Genomic DNA, 19,486 nt, shown 5'->3' on the forward strand with positions numbered 1-19,486 from the left:
ATTTTTTATATTTCTGTGAAAATGATATTAAAACTTTTCTAAAATAGTCTATTAACAAATGTCCTAAAGAAACTTGTTATCTGGGCCTTATTTTTTAATATATAACTTATTATTGCTGGGACAACAATATAATTCACCTAATCAATGAATTTTCTTCCATGTATAGCTGGATTTTGCTGTTTGATTGGTAGCAATATGCTAGAATTCATTAGTTCATAAAGGGAATAAGAATCCGTATAATTGTTGATCTCGGTTTGTAGGCTATATTCAGGAGTGGTTGGAGATCCCCATCATGATGTTTGCAACTGACATTGCTCTTCAATTTTTTTTCCAGGACAAGTCAACTGCTACATTGACCACATTATCAAATTGCCATTTTTAATTTTTGTTTTGATCTATTAGTTGACTGATTGTTGAAAACCTATGACAAATCAACTTAGCATTAACACGCCAGAGCCAGCTTGTTGATATCGTCTAGTGTTTCAAACTGAGATATTCAGTTTTCACAACTCTCAGCCCCAACTATCAATATATCAAAAACTTAGCATTAACACAAAATTGAAATAGAAGTAAAAAAATGTTATTCTAAGAACACTTTTTAATGAAGCAGATTCACTGATGATGCTAGTAAATAGGCAAAGGGGATCATTTCTATAATTAATTAAGCGTGGGTAGTTTACTCATGAATTTTCTTTTTGATAGTGTTTTATCATAAATTTAATTTCCATAAAGATGCATAGCTTTAGAATTATTCCATGTGCTATTCATGCAGACCATTTGACAACTTGCACTACAGACTATAGTTGCCTCCATATCCGTGTCACATGGAAAAGGACTTAACAACAAAGACCACCTCAAAATTACAATGAAAAGGACTTCACCTTGAAATCTCTCTCACAACATTACAGAGAATTATCATATAACATTCATGAAAAAAAATTCACTGTTCTTTCTTTTCCTGCGACTGTACAACATGATCTCAATCTCTGTAAAAGAAACTACTCTCCCCAAATTTAGCTTTGTAGAAAAGAAAGAAAAAGTGTTATAACACCCCCAAAAGAAAAAACATTCCCCTTGCTATACAAATATAAATTACATCAGAAATACAAATAGTATGCAAAAGTTGCATCATGAACAAAGCCTGGGCAAGGATCTTGAATGACCATGGCTTGATACTCTTGATTTCATGATCTTTGCCATCTGCGTTTGCATTTTTCTACAAACTTTTTCCAATTCCATAACCCTCCATTGCATTCCTTGCAAATGTGCTTTGAGTTTCTCATTATCGGATATAACATCAAGTTTCCCAGCATAAAGCACAACTTGTTCACTGGTTTCATCTTTCTTTCCCTTGCTTCTAATTTCAATCGAAGTACAGGACAAATCAGTGTCCTGCTGAGAAATATTCGTTCCTTGGAGTAAGCTTTTGAGTTTGTACTGCTGAGAAACAACACCTTGGACAGTAGCTTTTGATGGAAATTTTGTGTTCTGAGAAAGGTGTATGCAAATTTCAGCTGAGAGCTTCTCATAATTCAATGCACAACATATCTTTAACTTTTCTTCATCTGGCAATCCTGAATGTACCTATGAAAAAATAGATTTAATCCAAACACAACCGATAAGAAAGGGTTGAATTTGAAAAAAAAAAAAAATCAAGTTTATAAGCTATTGGATCCAACTAGAATTCAATGGTTGTATATGTTCCTATGTCAAATTAACACTTATAAAAACATGCACGAGAAAATTATTAAACTCACTATCTAATATTTTGATAGTACTCAAAGAATGATACCCTATAAAAAGCTACATAATTTGCAACCCTAAGAAGTTTTTGAGATCAAGTACTACCTCTAGATACATGTCCATAGCTCGGTAAAGTTCGTCACAAGAGTCCCTAGCTGAATCGGGCAGGGCCATGGCTATAGCCTGGAACTTTGAAGGTTTTAAACAAGGATCTGGGGCTACTTCTGCCATATACAAATCCATCAGGCTTGCAACTTTCCTCAATCGTATAGCAGAAAATTGACTGCTTCTTCCATTTAGAAATGCTTTCAGAAATCTCAGGACAAGATTCACATCGTATAAGTAATTAATCCCATAGGGAGAAGGAACAAGCAGATTATCTAATGTTGCTTGATCCAACTGTGAACCAATCATACTCTCCAATTTATTCTTGCTGCTTTTGTTTATGTTCAAACTCATAGAAACTCGAAGAATCCCAAATAAACTCTTGTAAGAAACAGAGCTCCAATCAAGAGTATAAAGCATATCAACCACAGTTTCTACAATTTTTCGCTTCTCATCAGATGTGGCAGTATAAAACTTTGACTTGTGATAATAAAAGAGGAACCTACTAATGATAACATGGTTAAATTTTCGTTCGACCATTGATTTTACCAACATTTCAACTAGATTAGGACTCAGAATCAAAAGATCTTCATACCACCAAGTTGCTCGAGAGGAGCTGGTCTTTACACTCTCAGTGCTTTTAGTGTCGCAAGAAAACCGAAACCCAGAGCTGTCCGGGGAAGAAGTAGATGGACATGGACTTGCTTCATTAGTCAAAGCCAGCCTGCCAACAAGAGAATCCAAGCATTTCTGAAGTATGACTGAAGAATTCACATCTGGAAGAAGATCCTGACATTGCTTCAAAGCAATCAAAAGCTCAGACCATGTCCAATAGTTGATCTCTTTAAGTGATTTATCTGTTTGTTCTAATAAACTATGGGTTCCAGAGATGGAATTGTTCATTTCCATGAATTGGGCAGCACAATGCAGGAGGCATATATTGTAAGGACTTATTTGAGTCTTGCCATTGTTGTAACAGAACCTAGACATGAGCTCAAAACTCTCTGCTCCCCCAGGAAAGTCATGGAAAATCACTTTAAGATTTCTCGTGGTACCTTTTGTCTTACCAAATAATTTGCTCAATCTACCCGAATATGAAGTAATAATTTTCTGCAAAGGCCATCAGGGACTAGAGTTAAATCAGAAATATCAACATGTAAGAAAAATTAATACAATTCTTGAATAAAAGAACTAGCCAACACCAATGCCCTCCCATAAAAGATACAGAATATTTATCACTGAAAAAAAAAACTAAAAGAAATTAAAACAAAGTATAGCAGGTTGAAACTAACATGTACCTCAGTAGATATTAAGGACAACCATCAATCATTTAACAATGAAACCTTTCACAATACTTTAAGTAAACCAACCAATATAGTGGACTCACTGAATGATTTTAAAACAAAAAAGTGAGATTAAAAGGAAGATTCTACATCAAACACCTGCAAAAGAGCTCGGAGAGATCGTTAGAGATAATAAATTTTTAAGGACAACAGGTAAAAGATGCCTTCTAATTGCCCCAGCAAAAGAAGGGACAAAAAGAAGTAATAAATGCGAGGAAAGCAACCCTTTGTCTTCTTAAAAGGTGCGAACATTTCAGACCCATAACAAAAGCATTAAATGAGAAAACAAGCAATACAAAATGCGCTGTCGTTAACTTGATAACAAGCAGCCATAATACATGAAGAAAAGCTATGAACCTATGCCCCACATCACTGCTTTATTAGGTGCAAATTTAATGGTGGACGGAAGAGACATTTATAATCATTTAAGGAATTGAGGAGGACACCGTCACCGTGAAGAATAAGGGGAAAAACCCAACAAAAAAACAAAACAAAACAAAACAAAACAAATCAAAACAAACAAATTGCAAGGGAACGTCTGAATCAGTGAACTGTAAACCTCATGACCCAAAAAAAAAAAGGCATAAATTCTGCCTTTGACACACGCATAATAATCAACAAAAGAAAAAAAAAATGATATAATTGGCTATAATTCTACAGTTAAAACAAAATCAGAACATGATACCACAACAGCAAGAAAAAACTCAGATCAGCACATATGTGAATAACGCGGAATTACATGTAGAGGAAGCAATTACACAGATGAAACTCAGTTGAAGCATAGCTAACCAAACTAAATAGAACAAAAGTTGGGACTTGGGAGTCATCAGTAAACATGACATTTTACAGTGATATTTAGCAGAAAAAAAATAAATATGTTGAAAACAAAGAAATGAAGAAGTAGAGCATGAAAAGTACCTTGTCCACCATGAAAGTCTCTTCCCCATTGACATCCACTTCAAGATCACAGCAAATTTCCATTATAATATAAGAAAAGCCCAACTCAAATCAAGATTCCTTTTTTGGAAGTTGCATCAGAAAGAAAAGAAAAGAAAAGAAAAAAAAAAAAGCTTTAACAACCCACTAGAGACAGAGACATGAGGTGGCCAAATGGGAAGTGAGGAGGTGCAGACAGAGACATATTCTGAGATGAGAAAGAAGACAAACACAAAGAGATAAACTGACTTTGCTGCTGCAAAGAGGTTGGTACTATGGTATTAGTGTATTGCTCAAGTTGGTGCATGAGAGCAATGTAGTTCTCAACTGGGATACAGAGACAGAGACTCAGAAAGAGTGTAAAAAATAAAAAAGCAACAAGGTGGATAATAAGACAGAGAAGCAAGATATATATAATATAAGACTAGTTGAATTAATGTATCAGAAAAGAAAAACAGTTGGAGTGTAATTGTGTGTGAGAGACTAGTGACCACTAAGCTCTATCTGACATTCCCATAAAAATATACATATATCTTACTTAGAGAAAAATAAGGAATAGTTTATTGTGTAAATTTGTGATTTTCTTTGAAGCTTAAGAATCAAGCTTTCTTTCTTCCTGGCTTCCCTCCTCTTATTCCATGTTCATCGCTGCAAGTCTCCATGGCTGTGCGCCCACTATCCCATTATTTTACTCTCTCTCTCTAAAAAGTTAAGCATAATGACTGAAATGCCCATATGGCTTTTTTTAAGAGTGCTTTTTGGACCAACTATTTCAGTGGGTGCTAGTCCCATTGATAGATCCATCTCTTTGCCCAACAATGGATCATGTTATTCCCAACTCATTGGAATATTGTCAAATAATTACTTTTTCGTCGAAGCGAAACCAGCGGGTCGATATGTCCGAGTGGTTAAGGAGACAGACTCGAAATCTGTTGGGCTTTGCCTGCGCAGGTTCGAATCCTGCTGTCGACGACCCATAGTTAGTCTTTCTAGAGTTTTTCTCTCCTTGTTTTTGATATTAAATTATGAATAACCAAATAAGTAAAAAGAAACATTACTGATGAGGCTTTTCGCCTTCGGGGACTAAAAACCTTTCCTTTTTATTTTATTTTTTTCGATAGTTTGAGAAAAAAAAAAAAATAAAGGAAGAAAATCTTAAAATAAAAAGGAAAAGGAAAAAAAAAAAACTACAATCTAGATCTTATATTTCTTGATTTAAAATTTTGATTTGGAAAAACTAAAAAAAAAAAAAATTATGTGGCCCTTACTCTAAATTTGTTTGTTCTAGTAATGAAAGGTCACTCATTCATTCTCTTTTTAAAAATTTTATATAAAAAACAAATCTAACTTATAAATTATATATTTTTTAGTTAGGGTTATAAATGAATTGTGCTGGTCCTAAACAACTTTGGTTTGGTCCAAGAAAAAAAATGTTTACATTTGCTTATTTAGCAAAGAGTAAAGCTCAAGCTCATTTTAAACTCAACTATTAAAATAGATAAGTTTTAATATAATAATGTGTTTATAAACAAGTTTGTGAATATGAGGTTTGATTTAAGTATATTTCATATTATATTTTTATATGTAAATATATGTTTATATATATCTTGAGATTGAATTTCTACGTTTGTAAACAAGTATTTATGACATCATATTATTATTTGTAATTTATTGATAATAAAAATAATTCATTCGGTAGTAAATATTGTCTATAATTTTTAAGAATTCAATATGGATGAATCTAATTTTTATGATTTTATAAATGAAAATTATTATATCTAATAAATTCAAATTATATAATTTTAACTATAATTTAATTATTAATTATTAGTATAGATTTGCAAGGGGTAAAAATGACTAAATAATTTTAACAAAATTTTAGTTATTAATTTTTCTTTTAGAAAATATTTGTTAATTATTAGTATAGATGTGGAATGGATAAAATATTTTAGTCATAATGTTTACCATATATGGGGAAAGAATACATTACTTAAGTAACTCATGAAGAAGTTTGGGCTTTTTTTTTTTTTTTTTTTTGGGAGAAGAAAATAAGAACTTTGAACTTGTTTGATAAGAAAATTAACTAAGTTTAAACATTTGATTTAGTTTGGTGATAAGTTCATGCCTGACTTGTATTCGAATCAAATTAAATGAAACTATTTATGAACTTTTAATATTTGGCTTGACTTGTTTATATTTATACTTTTAAAATCTAAAGTGATGTACACAAGTAGAAATAAAAATCACGTACATAGTTGCTTTTTAAGGAAAGGAGTAGGGGACGAGTTGAACTTACAAGGGTGGCAAAATTGGACATGACCCACGAACCCGATATGACACGATATAAAATTAACAGGTTATGAGTTGAGGTTTAATGGGTTCGTGTCATATTCAAGTTGACACAACTGACTCATTTAATAAACGAGTAGAGTTAGTGTTCAACTTATGGAACTCATTTGATCCATCTAACCCGTTCAATTAAATAAAATTTTACCAATATACTCTTCAAACCCTAGGTATATAAATTTATTAGTTATTGTGATTTTTTTTTTGACATATTGTAATTGATTATTTGTGATATTGAGATATGCTTTAGTTTTGAATAATTATTTGTGATGTGGTTACACTTTAGTTCTGAATTTTATATTAAAAATATATTTTTTTCATAAATTTCTTTTTTTTTTTTCATTTTGATAAAATTTGATAAACACGTCAATACGACTGACCTATTTAATAAATGAGTCGTGTTAAGATTAAGGAATCTTGACCCGTTTAATAAACATGTTAAGTTAGTGTTGACCTATATAATAGGATACTTATGAGTAAACACGACACAATCCCGACATTCGAACACGAATTGCCACTCCTACTTACCAGGCTTGCAACACATAGTATGGGGATTGTGGATTCTAGAATGTCAAAATCATTAACGAAAATCTATATAAAATAATAATAATGAATAAATGAATGGAAAAAAGTTTTAAAAAACTAAAAAATCTTAAATTTTATGGTCCTTACTGTATGCCTGTTCGTTCTATTTTGGTGTGGTTGGATATAAGATTTGTAGGCAATACTTGGACACACAATAAAATTTAAATTCTGCCACATAAAATTCCTTATTTAGGAGAGTCATAAAAAGAAATATCAAACTTTTTTAAAGAAATATTAGATAAAATTTGGGTTTGCAAATTCCAAGTGGCTCTACTTTCACTAATTAATAAATTATTTTTATATTATTTTTTACGATATATTTCCTAAAATTAAGGGATTATATTTAATAACAGTTCAATTTAGATAAAAATTTATCATTTAAATTTCAATAAATTTAAATTCTAGTCAAAATAAAAGTTTATTATAAAAAATTCTAAACTTAAATCTCCAACAACAACCCACGTTTTTTTATATATAAAAAAAATCCAATCTTTGACTTCTACTCCAACTAAAAGTCTATTATCAATATTTTTTGAACAACTAATTAGTAAATTAATTTTATACATTTAAACTTCAATAAATATAAATTATACTCAAACTATAAGTCTATTATCAAAAATTTCTAAACTTATATATTTCAACAAACTTAAATTATATTCAAACTAAAAACCTATTATAAAAAATTCGAAACTTAAATCCCAAACAACAACCCACATTTTCTTTCTTAAAAAAAAAACAAAACCAACCTTTTGACTTCTATTCCAACTTAAAGTCAATTATCAACATTTTAAGAATAACTAATTAGTAAATTAATTTTATATTATTTGCTATGATATATTTCCTCAAATTAAGGGATAATATTTAACAACTGTTTAATTTAGGTAAAACTTTATCATTTAAATTTTAACAAATTTAAATTCTGTTTAAACTAGAAGTCTATTATAGAAAATTCTAAACCCGCATAATGCACGGATAATGCTGTAAGCTCCTATGTGAGAAGGTTATATAGACTATTCAAAATATTTTAAAGTAATAACATCAATCAAATAATGTTGAGATAACATGAAGAGGTTTCCATTAAATTAATAAAAGTATGGCTTAGATGCCATGGTTGCGCTAAGTAGCTACTTTCACTAATTAATAAATTAATTTTATATTATTTGTTAAGGTATATTTCCTAAAATTAAGGGACAAGATTTAATAACTATTTAATTTAGGTAAAATTTTGCCATTTAAATTTCATCAAATTTAAATTCTAGTCAAAATAAAGTCTATTATAAAAAATTCTAAACTTAAATCTCAAACAACAATCCACGTTTTATATATATATATATATATATAACCCACACTTTGCCTTCTATTCCAACTAAAAGTCCGTTATCAATATTTTAAGAACAACTAATTAGTATATTAATTTTATACAATTTAAATTTCAATAAATTTAAATTTTATTCAAACTTAAAGTCTATTATCAAAAATTTCTAAACTTAAATATTTTAATAAATTTAAATTATTTTCAAACTAAAAGTCTATTATAAAAAAATTTAAGCTTAAATCCTAAACAACAACCCACATTTTCTTCCACCACGGTAATCTGCGTAACCGAGGCGTCACGAGCTCTAATTACGTGCTTCGGAACTGGAAATACGTCTGAGCTGGTCGAATCCGAGGATTTTATGAGCAGCTCTGACTTGGTTATCAGGTTCGTTCAAAAAAGTTCCGACCTGAGAACGGTTTCCAAATCCGCTTTGTTAACCAGGTGGAAATGACGTGCAAAAGCGTGTGGGTCTGCGAAAAGAAAAGTGAAATTCCTATGGTTAATCAACCAAATCGAGTATACAGGTATAGAACTTGAAAATGCTGAGACCTAGATTATCTTGTATTTCAGATGCCCTACCTGGCTCCCCCTCTACCGTTGGGCAATGAAAGCCGTCGTGCCACTCTCCCGACACTATGAGGAAATCTTGGTTCAACCCCTTATTGGAATCAGGAAGACACTGGATAAGACGAACCCTATCGTCCCTTGTCTTCATATAATATGTTACCCCTCAGGTGATGAAGGTTGTAACACCAGTTCACATCGTGGTGAGTCAGTCTCAGCCCCATTTTCTCATTCAGGGTATCTACACACCCTAATATCCTAAATACATTCACAGCACACTGAGTAGGGGCCAGGCGAAAATGCCTAAGGTAATTAAGGGTCACTGGCCTCATAGGGATTCTCATCCCTCCTTCTACGAAAGCAACTATCGGGATCACAACTTCACCCTCTCTCCTCCTAAGGTACCACTCTCCCTCTTCACAGTACTTTAAATTCACATTATTGGGTATTCCATAGTCAACAATGAATTTGTTCATCATCTCATCGGACTCGACCAGCTTCTTAAACTTACCCATTCCCAAAGACAACTAAAAGTTCTAAAAGAGAAAAGGAAGAGTGAAATCAAGGAAATTTGGGGTCGCTAGAAAAAGAAGACTTACAGAAATATGACGATACTCTTCAGATAGTGTGCAAGTCGAACCAGATTCAAACTATATGCAACAATAATTGTAAGCGCGAAAATGATGAAACCAGGCGGTTCAAACAGGTATTTATACTCCCCCTTAGGTTCCCCAAATGTAACCGCTTGCTCATAAAAGCAAAAGATCATGCCGTTGAAAGTGGGAACGTGGTGCTGCCAAAATTTAATGTGGCGCCCATTAAGTTTTGAAACGCTAAAAACGCGCATCGGGCAGTCAAAAAGCCGTCAGCATCAGTACAAACCGAAGCGGGGCAATTCGTCCAATAGACCAGCAGGTATCAAAACCCTCCTCCCCGTCCGAGGGAACGTGCAGCAGAGTTTTGAGGGGCTATTGTGGGCCCATGGCCTGATAGCCTCGGCCCATCATGTAGCAGGCCCGAGGCCCAGGCCGAGGAGCACAGGCTATTCAGGGCCAAGGTGAGGGAAAGCCTTTTTTTCCCAATCCACACCGAGGACCACCTTATCCTCGGCCGACGAAGGTAATTTTGGGGAGAGACTAACCCCAAAGTAAGCTGTCACTCTCACATTTAATGCATTCAACTAACCCCCCTGGCCGCATTAATGGGAGGTAACCCCTTGGCAGGATAACGTTGATCAGAGTGAACCACTTGAGTACCGATAAGGCCTCTGATGGACGGACGGCCAGAAAAAAAGGCAAATAGATGATCAACAGATGGAAGGAGGGGATAGGAAGATAAAAACTATAAAAGAAAAGCTAGTAAAGTAAAAGAGGGGGGGGGAAAGAGGGAGAACAATAAGGCCTCCTCGGCCACGGGCCGAGGAGCGTCCCCCATCTGTAAATGCACTCTTAGCATTTTTTATAAGAAAAGTTCATGCATGGTGATCGACGGCCAGCACCTAAACCTTTCAATCCACTCTCTATAAATTTATTGTTTGGGCTGGTTGGGCTGAAAACCCATTCATATTCAGGGTCAATCCAAATTGGGTCCCTACAATACTAATTAAAACTAAATTATTAATAAATAGTAATAATAATTATAAAATAAGTAAATAATTTTAATAAAAATTACTTTAAGTTCTAATTTTTAAGAGTTTAGAGTTTTATAAGTGTTTATCTATTTTTTATTTTAAAATTATCTTTGTGCTTTGTGTTAATTTCTTAATACAAGATGTGGTATGAGTTTGATCATTCCTATTTGGGCTATTCTTAATCTATACCCTAATTAGCACAAACAATTAAAAAAAAAAATAGTTTCTCAACCGATTTTTTCCTTGTGACAGTCTAATTAAAAAAAATCAACACACTCACAAATTAACTACAATAACTAAAACCAAAAATAAAATCATACACAAAAGAGTTCAAAAATTGAGAATTAAAAAAAAAAAATTACATAAGAGAAGCAAGAACTTAAATGACTGTCCGCTATTTTGCTTTTTTGTAGTAAACTTCCTATAGCATAATATCTTGCATGCAAATTCAAAAGAAAAAACGATAAGTAAGATGAATTTATTGAATTAAAATATAAGCGTAAGTTGCATCTTGGGAAAAAAAAAGTGAGGTGTGGGATTTAAGTTTAGAAAATTTTGATGATAGACTTTTAATTTTATTTAAGGCAAAAATGCAAAACTCACATTTTAAATTTCATATGAATTCATTTTAGTTCTTTAACTTTTCTTTCGTTCAACTAAGTCCTTTAAATTTCAAATATGTTCAATTAAAGCTTCTGTCTAATTCTGTTAAGTGCTTGCCGTTAAAGTTTCTAATTTTGTTTTTTAGTTTGTTTTTTTTTTTTTTTCAAATCTTAAAAAAAAAAAAAAAAAGCATATATGGTTTCCTAGATCTACATAATGAAGAAACACGAACGGTAACCCAAACCAAGAAATGCCATTCTTCTTTACCTTCACCACCTTCTCTTCTATCTCCATCTCTTCCTCAACCCCACTTCATAATCAAACCTTAGTTCTCAACCCCCTCACTACCCCACAAACCAAACCAAGGAGTTGGTGACCAACACTTTGAATTCCTCGTATTCATAAGCCTCCCTCCCTCCCTCTCTTTTCTTTTGATTTTTGCAATTGGAATTTGATCAATTTGGAAGGTTTTATTTTGGAAGTTTTGACCAATGAAAATTTTTAAGATTAGTATGTTGTTGTATGTGTCTTTCTTATTTTGAAGTTTCAGTCATTGGAATAAGCTTGTTGTTCTAATTGTCAGTCAACGAATGTAAGATTCTATAACTTCTCCCATGGAGGAATGGCCTGCTATTGATTTTTTTAAGGATGCTACCAAGGCTATAAGATCTATGTGAATCTAAAATGTGCTTTGATTGAAAGCCTGAGTAATTGAATATTTTCGTCATTGAGAAATCATTGATTGAAAGTTGCAAATGTTGAGTAAAGTTAAAGGACTTAATTGAGCGAAAGTAAAGCTAAATTACTAAAATGAATTCAAGTGAAACTTAAAGGGTGGATTTCGGATTTTTGCCTTTATTTAAATTAAACAGTTGCTAAATGTTATCCTTTAATTTGAGACAATATATCATAAAAAATAATATAAATTAATTTACTAATTAGTTATTCTTAAAATATTGATAATAGACTTTTGATTGGAATAAAAGTCAGAAGGTTGATTATTATCCCTTAATTTGAGGAAATATATCCTAATAAATAATATAAAATTAATTTATTAACTAGTGAAAGTAGCCACTTGATGCAACTACGGCATCTGAGCCAAACTTTTATTAATTTAACAAAAACCTCTTCATGTTATCGCAACATTACTAGATTGATGTTGTTGCTTTAAAATATTTTGAATAGTCTATATAACCTTCTCACATAGGAGCTTATAGCATTATCCGTGCATCACGCGGGCTTAAATTTAGAATTTTTTATAATAGACTTTTAGTTTGAATAGAATTTAATTTGTTGAAATTTAAATGATAAATTTTTACTTAAATTAAGCATTTGTTAAATATTATCCCTTAATTTGAGGAAATATCTCATAACTAATAATATAAAATTAATTTACTAATTAGTTGTTCTTAAAATGTTGATAATTGACTTTTAGTTGGAGTAGAAGTCAAAAGGTTGGTTTTTTTTTTTTTTTTTTTTTTTTTTTTAAAAGAAAGAAAATGTGGGTTGTTGTTTAGGATTTAAGCTTAAATTTTTTTATAATAGACTTTTAGTTTGAAAATAATTTAAATTTATTAAAATATTTAAGTTTAGAAATTTTTGATAATAGACTTTAAGTTTGAATAAAATTTAAATTTATTGAAATTTAAATTGTATAAAATTAATATACTAATTAGTTGTTCTTAAAATATTGATAACGGACTTTTAGTTGGAATAGAAGGCAAAGTGTGGGTTATATATATATATATATATATAAAACGTGGATTGTTGTTTGAGATTTAAGTTTAGAATTTTTTATAATAGACTTTATTTTGACTAGAATTTAAATTTGATGAAATTTAAATGGCAAAATTTTACCTAAATTAAATAGTTATTAAATCTTGTCCCTTAATTTTAGGAAATATACCTTAACAAATAATATAAAATTAATTTATTAATTAGTGAAAGTAGCTACTTAGCGCAACCATGGCATCTAAGCCATACTTTTATTAATTTAATGGAAACCTCTTCATGTTATCTCAACATTATTTGATTGATGTTATTACTTTAAAATATTTTGAATAGTCTATATAACCTTCTCACATAGGAGCTTACAGCATTATCCGTGCATTATGCGGGTTTAGAATTTTCTATAATAGACTTCTAGTTTAAACAGAATTTAAATTTGTTAAAATTTAAATGATAAAGTTTTACCTAAATTAAACAGTTGTTAAATATTATCCCTTAATTTGAGGAAATATATCATAGCAAATAATATAAAATTAATTTACTAATTAGTTATTCTTAAAATGTTGATAATTGACTTTAAGTTGGAATAGAAGTCAAAAGGTTGGTTTTGTTTTTTTTTTAAGAAAGAAAATGTGGGTTGTTGTTTGGGATTTAAGTTTCGAATTTTTTATAATAGTTTTTTAGTTTGAATATAATTTAAGTTTGTTGAAATATATAAGTTTAGAAATTTTTGATAATAGACTTATAGTTTGAGTATAATTTATATTTATTGAAGTTTAAATGTATAAAATTAATTTACTAATTAGTTGTTCAAAAAATATTGATAATAGACTTTTAGTTGGAGTAGAAGTCAAAGATTGGATTTTTTTTATATATAAAAAAACGTGGGTTGTTGTTGGAGATTTAAGTTTAGAATTTTTTATAATAAACTTTTATTTTGACTAGAATTTAAATTTATTGAAATTTAAATGATAAATTTTTATCTAAATTGAACTGTTATTAAATATAATCCCTTAATTTTAGGAAATATATCGTAAAAAATAATATAAAAATAATTTATTAATTAGTGAAAGTAGAGCCACTTGGAATTTGCAAACCCAAATTTTATCTAATATTTCTTTAAAAAAGTTTGATATTTCTTTTTATGACTCTCCTAAATAAGGAATTTTATGTGGCAGAATTTAAATTTTATTGTGTGTCCAAGTATTGCCTACAAATCTTATATCCAACCACACCAAAATAGAACGAACAGGCATACAGTAAGGACCATAAAATTTAAGATTTTTTAGTTTTTTAAAACTTTTTTCCATTCATTTATTCATTATTATTATTTTATATAGATTTTCGTTAATGATTTTGACATTCTAGAATCCACAATCCCCATACTATGTGTTGCAAGCCTGGTAAGTAGGAGTGGCAATTCGTGTTCGAATGTCGGGATTGTGTCGTGTTTACTCATAAGTATCCTATTATANATATATATATATATATATATATAGGTGCTTTCTTCTTCCTTCTAGCCATTGGTGCTGCCTTAGTGGTGATTTCATCCGTATTAGTAACGCCTCTGTAGGGTGTTAATGGTGGGATATCCCCCCAATGGTATAGAAGCTCATCACTATTTTGTAACGCTTCATTAATGATTGAGGAAGGATGAGTTCGTCCATCTGACGATCACCACTGGCTGGATGGATCTTGGAATCACCCTCACCCTCATCCTCATTTTTTTCTATGGATGATGAGAATATGATCGGGTCTATTAGAGATCAAACTCGAATTTTGTTTGAAATAAAATTAAATGAATAATTTTGTACTTTTTAATATTTAATTCGAATTGATTCTTTTACAACTCGATAAACGTACCATTCATTACAATCCGATTTGTTTGAATACTTAATTCATAGCTTGACTCCATTCGTTTAGCATTGAAAAGGCATGTGTCATATGATGATACGAAAATCATGCGGTAGTCACTCATCTTAGTTATATTTGTTTCTTTTTAGGTAAAAGATAGAGCTAATTTGTCCAAATTAACCACGTAGTGACAGCGTTGGCATTTTCTTATCTCTTTCAAGATTCTTGATAATTTTCTAAGCCCTCATGTTTTGAACTTTGAATTTCTAAAAGTTTGAATTTTGAAACTCCACGGCCTCAATCCACAAAAGAAATTAAGGCCAATCGAAACAATCTTCTTTTGTTGTCGTTGCACCCATAACAAATCATTGGATTGGTTTTGTCTTCGTTAAAGGTAACATTAAGATCCACAAAAAGTAATATACATATGCAATCAATTAATTAAAAAATCTGGAGATGACCTCATTTGGAAAGATCAAGTTTAAATTTGAGGAAATTAAGGAAAACTGCTAGTAGGAGAGATATATACATGCTTACTTTTGATTTTTGAGAAAGTTTTAATCTATGGCGTCTCCAGATCTCTTATTTAATTATCAGAGAATTTATCAGTTGTGCTAACTTGAACTCACATATACATGCTTGCTTGATTAGTCTTCGAACGAATTCTTGAATTCTTGAATCATGATATGATATGCAGCGTAAACAAAGGCGGAGACTGGGGGGGACAGGTGAATTGCTTAGATAGGTAATTGTTTTTTTTTTTTTTTTTGAGAAACTCCTAGATAGGTAATTAGGTAATATTTTTTTTGACAATTTTAAATTGACATATGAATTAGTAGGTGGAAAATGTTGTCGGTCAGACTTGGGCTAGATTTAATTTTTTTCCAGAACTCCAGTGATCCAACCAAGTGGTTCATATTCTGGATTGGATTTATCCCTCTAGTAATTTTTTTTTTTTTTTTTTTTTGCTGAATATCCCTCAAGTAATTGGATGAATTGAGTTATAAACATAAAAAATTGTTGAAGCAGTAAGTTGTGATGTAAACAAGTAATAAAAGTAATGTCAGTAAAGTTCTACATAAAAGTGATTACTAAAGACACAAATCATAATGTATCACCTTAAAGGCTCAAACAATTATGAAATTTGTTAGATATGCATTATCAAAAAGTCTAATGTTAGTTTAAAAAAAAAAAAAAAAAGTCTAATGTTACAACTTTGCCATGACTCCAATATAACCGACCATGGCTGATGAATAAAAACATATGTGAAATAAATAGTTTATGATTTATAGTCGACCACTTTGGTAAGTTGCGAGAAAAATATAAGGTGCTCGGTCACATAACAATTAATGTAGAATTGCTTTCTCGCTTGACCGGGGTAGATGATTGGGCAATGATTCTCATGATCATACCAATGATGCATCGTTCCGGTCTAGAGAAGATGAATATGGAGAGATTATTGCCCAAATCATTTAACAAGAATATCAAAAGTACCATACGCCTTTTTTTTTTTTTTTTTTTTTTTTTTTTTGTTGTGGGCATTTAGGAAAGTATGGGACACTTGGAAATTGCTCCAATGGTACTTGTGAGAAGAGTAAATAAGACGTATAAACTTTGCATATAGGGTAAAGCAGCCTTTGAATATTGTGAATCACGTAACTCCCGTTTCTTTTTGCTTTTTCGCATAAACGAAAAAGTTGTGCAGTGCCTGCAGCAATTAAATTGAAATTAGTAATACTGATTCTCAACATTTAAAAAAAAAAAAAAAAATGTAATGCTACATCTAATCTAATACAAATATTAATATGCAAAGCTTAATTATAAACGGATGTACGTGTCACTAATTTAACAAATAATTTAAATATTTATTTGTTATATTATTTAAATGGCACTATCTTATTTACTATCCTTTAAAAAAAAGTGACATCATTTATATTCTTAGTATATTAGTTTATAAGTTTTTTCTGTAGTAATTTTAGGAATTTTTTTTAATGCAATTTGGGTTACAGAAATGTTTATGCAACCCACCACATGGTGATTAAAAAAAAAAATCACCCATGTGTACTTATAATCACATGTTATTTTTAATAAGTCATGTGACTTATTTAAATAATACACAGATTTTTTAACCACCACGTAGTGGTTTGCATAAATTTTTTTGCAATTTAGGTTGCGTAAAAACCTTGCTCATAAAAAAAAAAAAAAAAAAAACAATTACCTATCTAAGCAATTCACCTGTCCCCCCCAGTCTCCGCCTTTGTTTACGCTGCATATCATATCATGATTCAAGAATTCAAGAATTCGTTCGAAGACTAATCAAGCAAGCATGTATATGTGAGTTCAAGTTAGCACAACTGATAAATTCTCTGATAATTAAATAAGAGATCTGGAGACGCCATAGATTAAAACTTTCTCAAAAATCAAAAGTAAGCATGTATATATCTCTCCTACTAGCAGTTTTCCTTAATTTCCTCAAATTTAAACTTGATCTTTCCAAATGAGGTCATCTCCAGATTTTTTAATTAATTGATTGCATATGTATATTACTTTTTGTGGATCTTAATGTTACCTTTAACGAAGACAAAACCAATCCAATGATTTGTTATGGGTGCAACGACAACAAAAGAAGATTGTTTCGATTGGCCTTAATTTCTTTTGTGGATTGAGGCCGTGGAGTTTCAAAATTCAAACTTTTAGAAATTCAAAGTTCAAAACATGAGGGCTTAGAAAATTATCAAGAATCTTGAAAGAGATAAGAAAATGCCAACGCTGTCACTACGTGGTTAATTTGGACAAATTAGCTCTATCTTTTACCTAAAAAGAAACAAATATAACTAAGATGAGTGACTACCGCATGATTTTCGTATCATCATATGACACATGCCTTTTCAATGCTAAACGAATGGAGTCAAGCTATGAATTAAGTATTCAAACAAATCGGATTGTAATGAATGGTACGTTTATCGAGTTGTAAAAGAATCAATTCGAATTAAATATTAAAAAGTACAAAATTATTCATTTAATTTTATTTCAAACAAAATTCGAGTTTGATCTCTAATAGACCCGATCATATTCTCATCATCCATAGAAAAAAATGAGGATGAGGGTGAGGGTGATTCCAAGATCCATCCAGCCAGTGGTGATCGTCAGATGGACGAACTCATCCTTCCTCAATCATTAATGAAGCGTTACAAAATAGTGATGAGCTTCTATACCATTGGGGGGATATCCCACCATTAACACCCTACAGAGGCGTTACTAATACGGATGAAATCACCACTAAGGCAGCACCAATGGCTAGAAGGAAGAAGAAAGCACCTATATATATATATATATATATACACCTACTCATGAGACCTAAAAGAAGGTACATAAAAAAAAAAATTAAAAAAAAAAAACCTCTAGCTCATACATTCTAATATTCTAATACTTCTCATTCTATCTTTTCTGACTTTAGCATCAGAGGCTTTGTGGCAGACACTACACTGGTGACCCACATTTCTTCCTTTCTGTTAGGACATATGTGGATCATGTTAGAAACATATGTCAATATTTTATGTAATTGGCTAATCTTTTGACAAAACGCATTTTACTTATATTTGGGTAAATCTAGAATGTGTTTAATATTTCAAGAAACATGTTGTTCAAGTCTAGTATTAAAGTTATGAAGATTGGATCAAGAAACAAGTGAAAAAAAAAACTGTTCATTAAAGCTGGACAGATAGCTCGACACTTATTAACAGATAGCTCAACAGCTGCTTGACACATCTTGACAATTGGCTATCTATTGAGCTCTTCACTTAATTGTTATCACAATCTTGATACCTTCTCGACAGCTGGTAGATCAATTGAAAAAGCTCATGTCCCCTCGACAGTTACTCGACACCTCCTCGATAGCTATATCTGTCGAAGTTTAAAGCTTGACACCTGCTCGACACCTGCTATCTATCGAGGTTACGAAAATCAAAATTTTCAGACCTGATTTTTGGGCCAGACTTTGTATTTGTGTAGGGTTTCTTTTCTCACAACCCTAGTCCTATATAAGGCTTATTTTAGAGGCTGTCATATAAGAGATACAAGGAGAACATATACAAAACGTGACCGATACCTTATTCTTTCTGAAAGAAGCTACTGCATCTTTGTGCCTTAGGGTTTTGTAATCAAGTACTTCTTGATCTTCATTGTTGATAAAGTGAAGAATTTTGCAGCCAACATCTTCTTCTAGTTAGTGATTAAGTCGCGAACTGGGATCCGCGTAATTAGTTAGTCATGTACTGGGATTCGTGCATCATCAAAGGGTGGTGTTCATATATTGAAGAGTTCAGAGGTTCTAAAGCGGTAGAAGGTTTCTACTGTGAGTTCATATACAGGGATTGTAGAGTCTAGGGACAAAGGTTTTGTACTAAATCTGAAACTTCTCTTTACTATAATGGATTGCTTTTCGGGAAGGTTTCCCCCCAGGTTTTTTACTGTGAAATTAGTTTGTTTCATTGGTTTTCTTGGGTCATCATATCTTGTTTTATTTATTTTTCCATTGCATGATTTTGACATGATATTGTTGTTTGTTTGTTTTAATAAGTTTTATTCATAATAAATCTAATTAACAACTTGGGTTTAAAACTTGTTAATTCTATCAACCGGAGTCTAAATTTCCCAACACTTTCACCATCCATTTTCCAAGATCAGGTTAGCTAAAGACGACTCCAATCTGAATGATCATTTTTGACTGAT

The 19,486-nt window shown here is 31.3% G+C and overlaps 1 protein-coding gene and 1 non-coding gene across 3 annotated transcripts; one reads left to right on the forward strand and one right to left on the reverse strand.

The window, feature by feature from the left end:
- Positions 1-860: 860 nt before the first annotated feature.
- Positions 861-4,770, reverse strand: LOC111989266 (BTB/POZ domain-containing protein At3g22104). Of its 2 annotated transcripts, none has more exons than XM_024021049.2 (3): positions 4,110-4,770; positions 1,849-2,958; positions 861-1,584 (listed from the first exon to the last, which is right to left on the reverse strand). In XM_024021049.2, the coding sequence occupies exons 1-3, from the start codon at positions 4,170-4,172 to the stop codon at positions 1,129-1,131; spliced, it is 1,629 nt and encodes a 542-aa protein (XP_023876817.1). In that variant the 5' UTR covers positions 4,173-4,770; the 3' UTR covers positions 861-1,128. The 2 variants fall into 2 exon arrangements, with proteins under 2 accessions (XP_023876817.1, XP_023876818.1); XM_024021050.2 differs by lacking the exon at positions 4,110-4,770 and adding an exon at positions 3,147-4,082.
- Positions 4,771-5,017: 247 nt separating this feature from the next.
- TRNAS-CGA (transfer RNA serine (anticodon CGA)) lies at positions 5,018-5,099 on the forward strand. The gene has a single exon. It is a non-coding gene; the product is annotated as a tRNA-Ser (tRNA).
- Positions 5,100-19,486: the final 14,387 nt, after the last annotated feature.

The sequence above is a fragment of the Quercus suber genome, unplaced genomic scaffold (assembly GCF_002906115.3).
Source record: "Quercus suber isolate HL8 unplaced genomic scaffold, Cork oak 2.0 scaffold_104, whole genome shotgun sequence".
Taxonomy (NCBI): Eukaryota; Viridiplantae; Streptophyta; class Magnoliopsida; order Fagales; family Fagaceae; genus Quercus; species Quercus suber.

Coding starts and splice junctions, on each gene's coding strand:
- LOC111989266 (XM_024021049.2), bottom strand. CDS start 4,172: ATGGAAATTTGCTGTGATCTTGAAGTGGATGTCAATGGGGAAGAGACT. Junction 2,959..4,109: donor AGACTTTCATGGTGGACAAG/GTACTTTTCATG, acceptor TGGCCTTTGCAG/AAAATTATTACTTCATATTC. Junction 1,585..1,848: donor CTATGGACATGTATCTAGAG/GTAGTACTTGAT, acceptor ATTTTTTCATAG/GTACATTCAGGATTGCCAGA.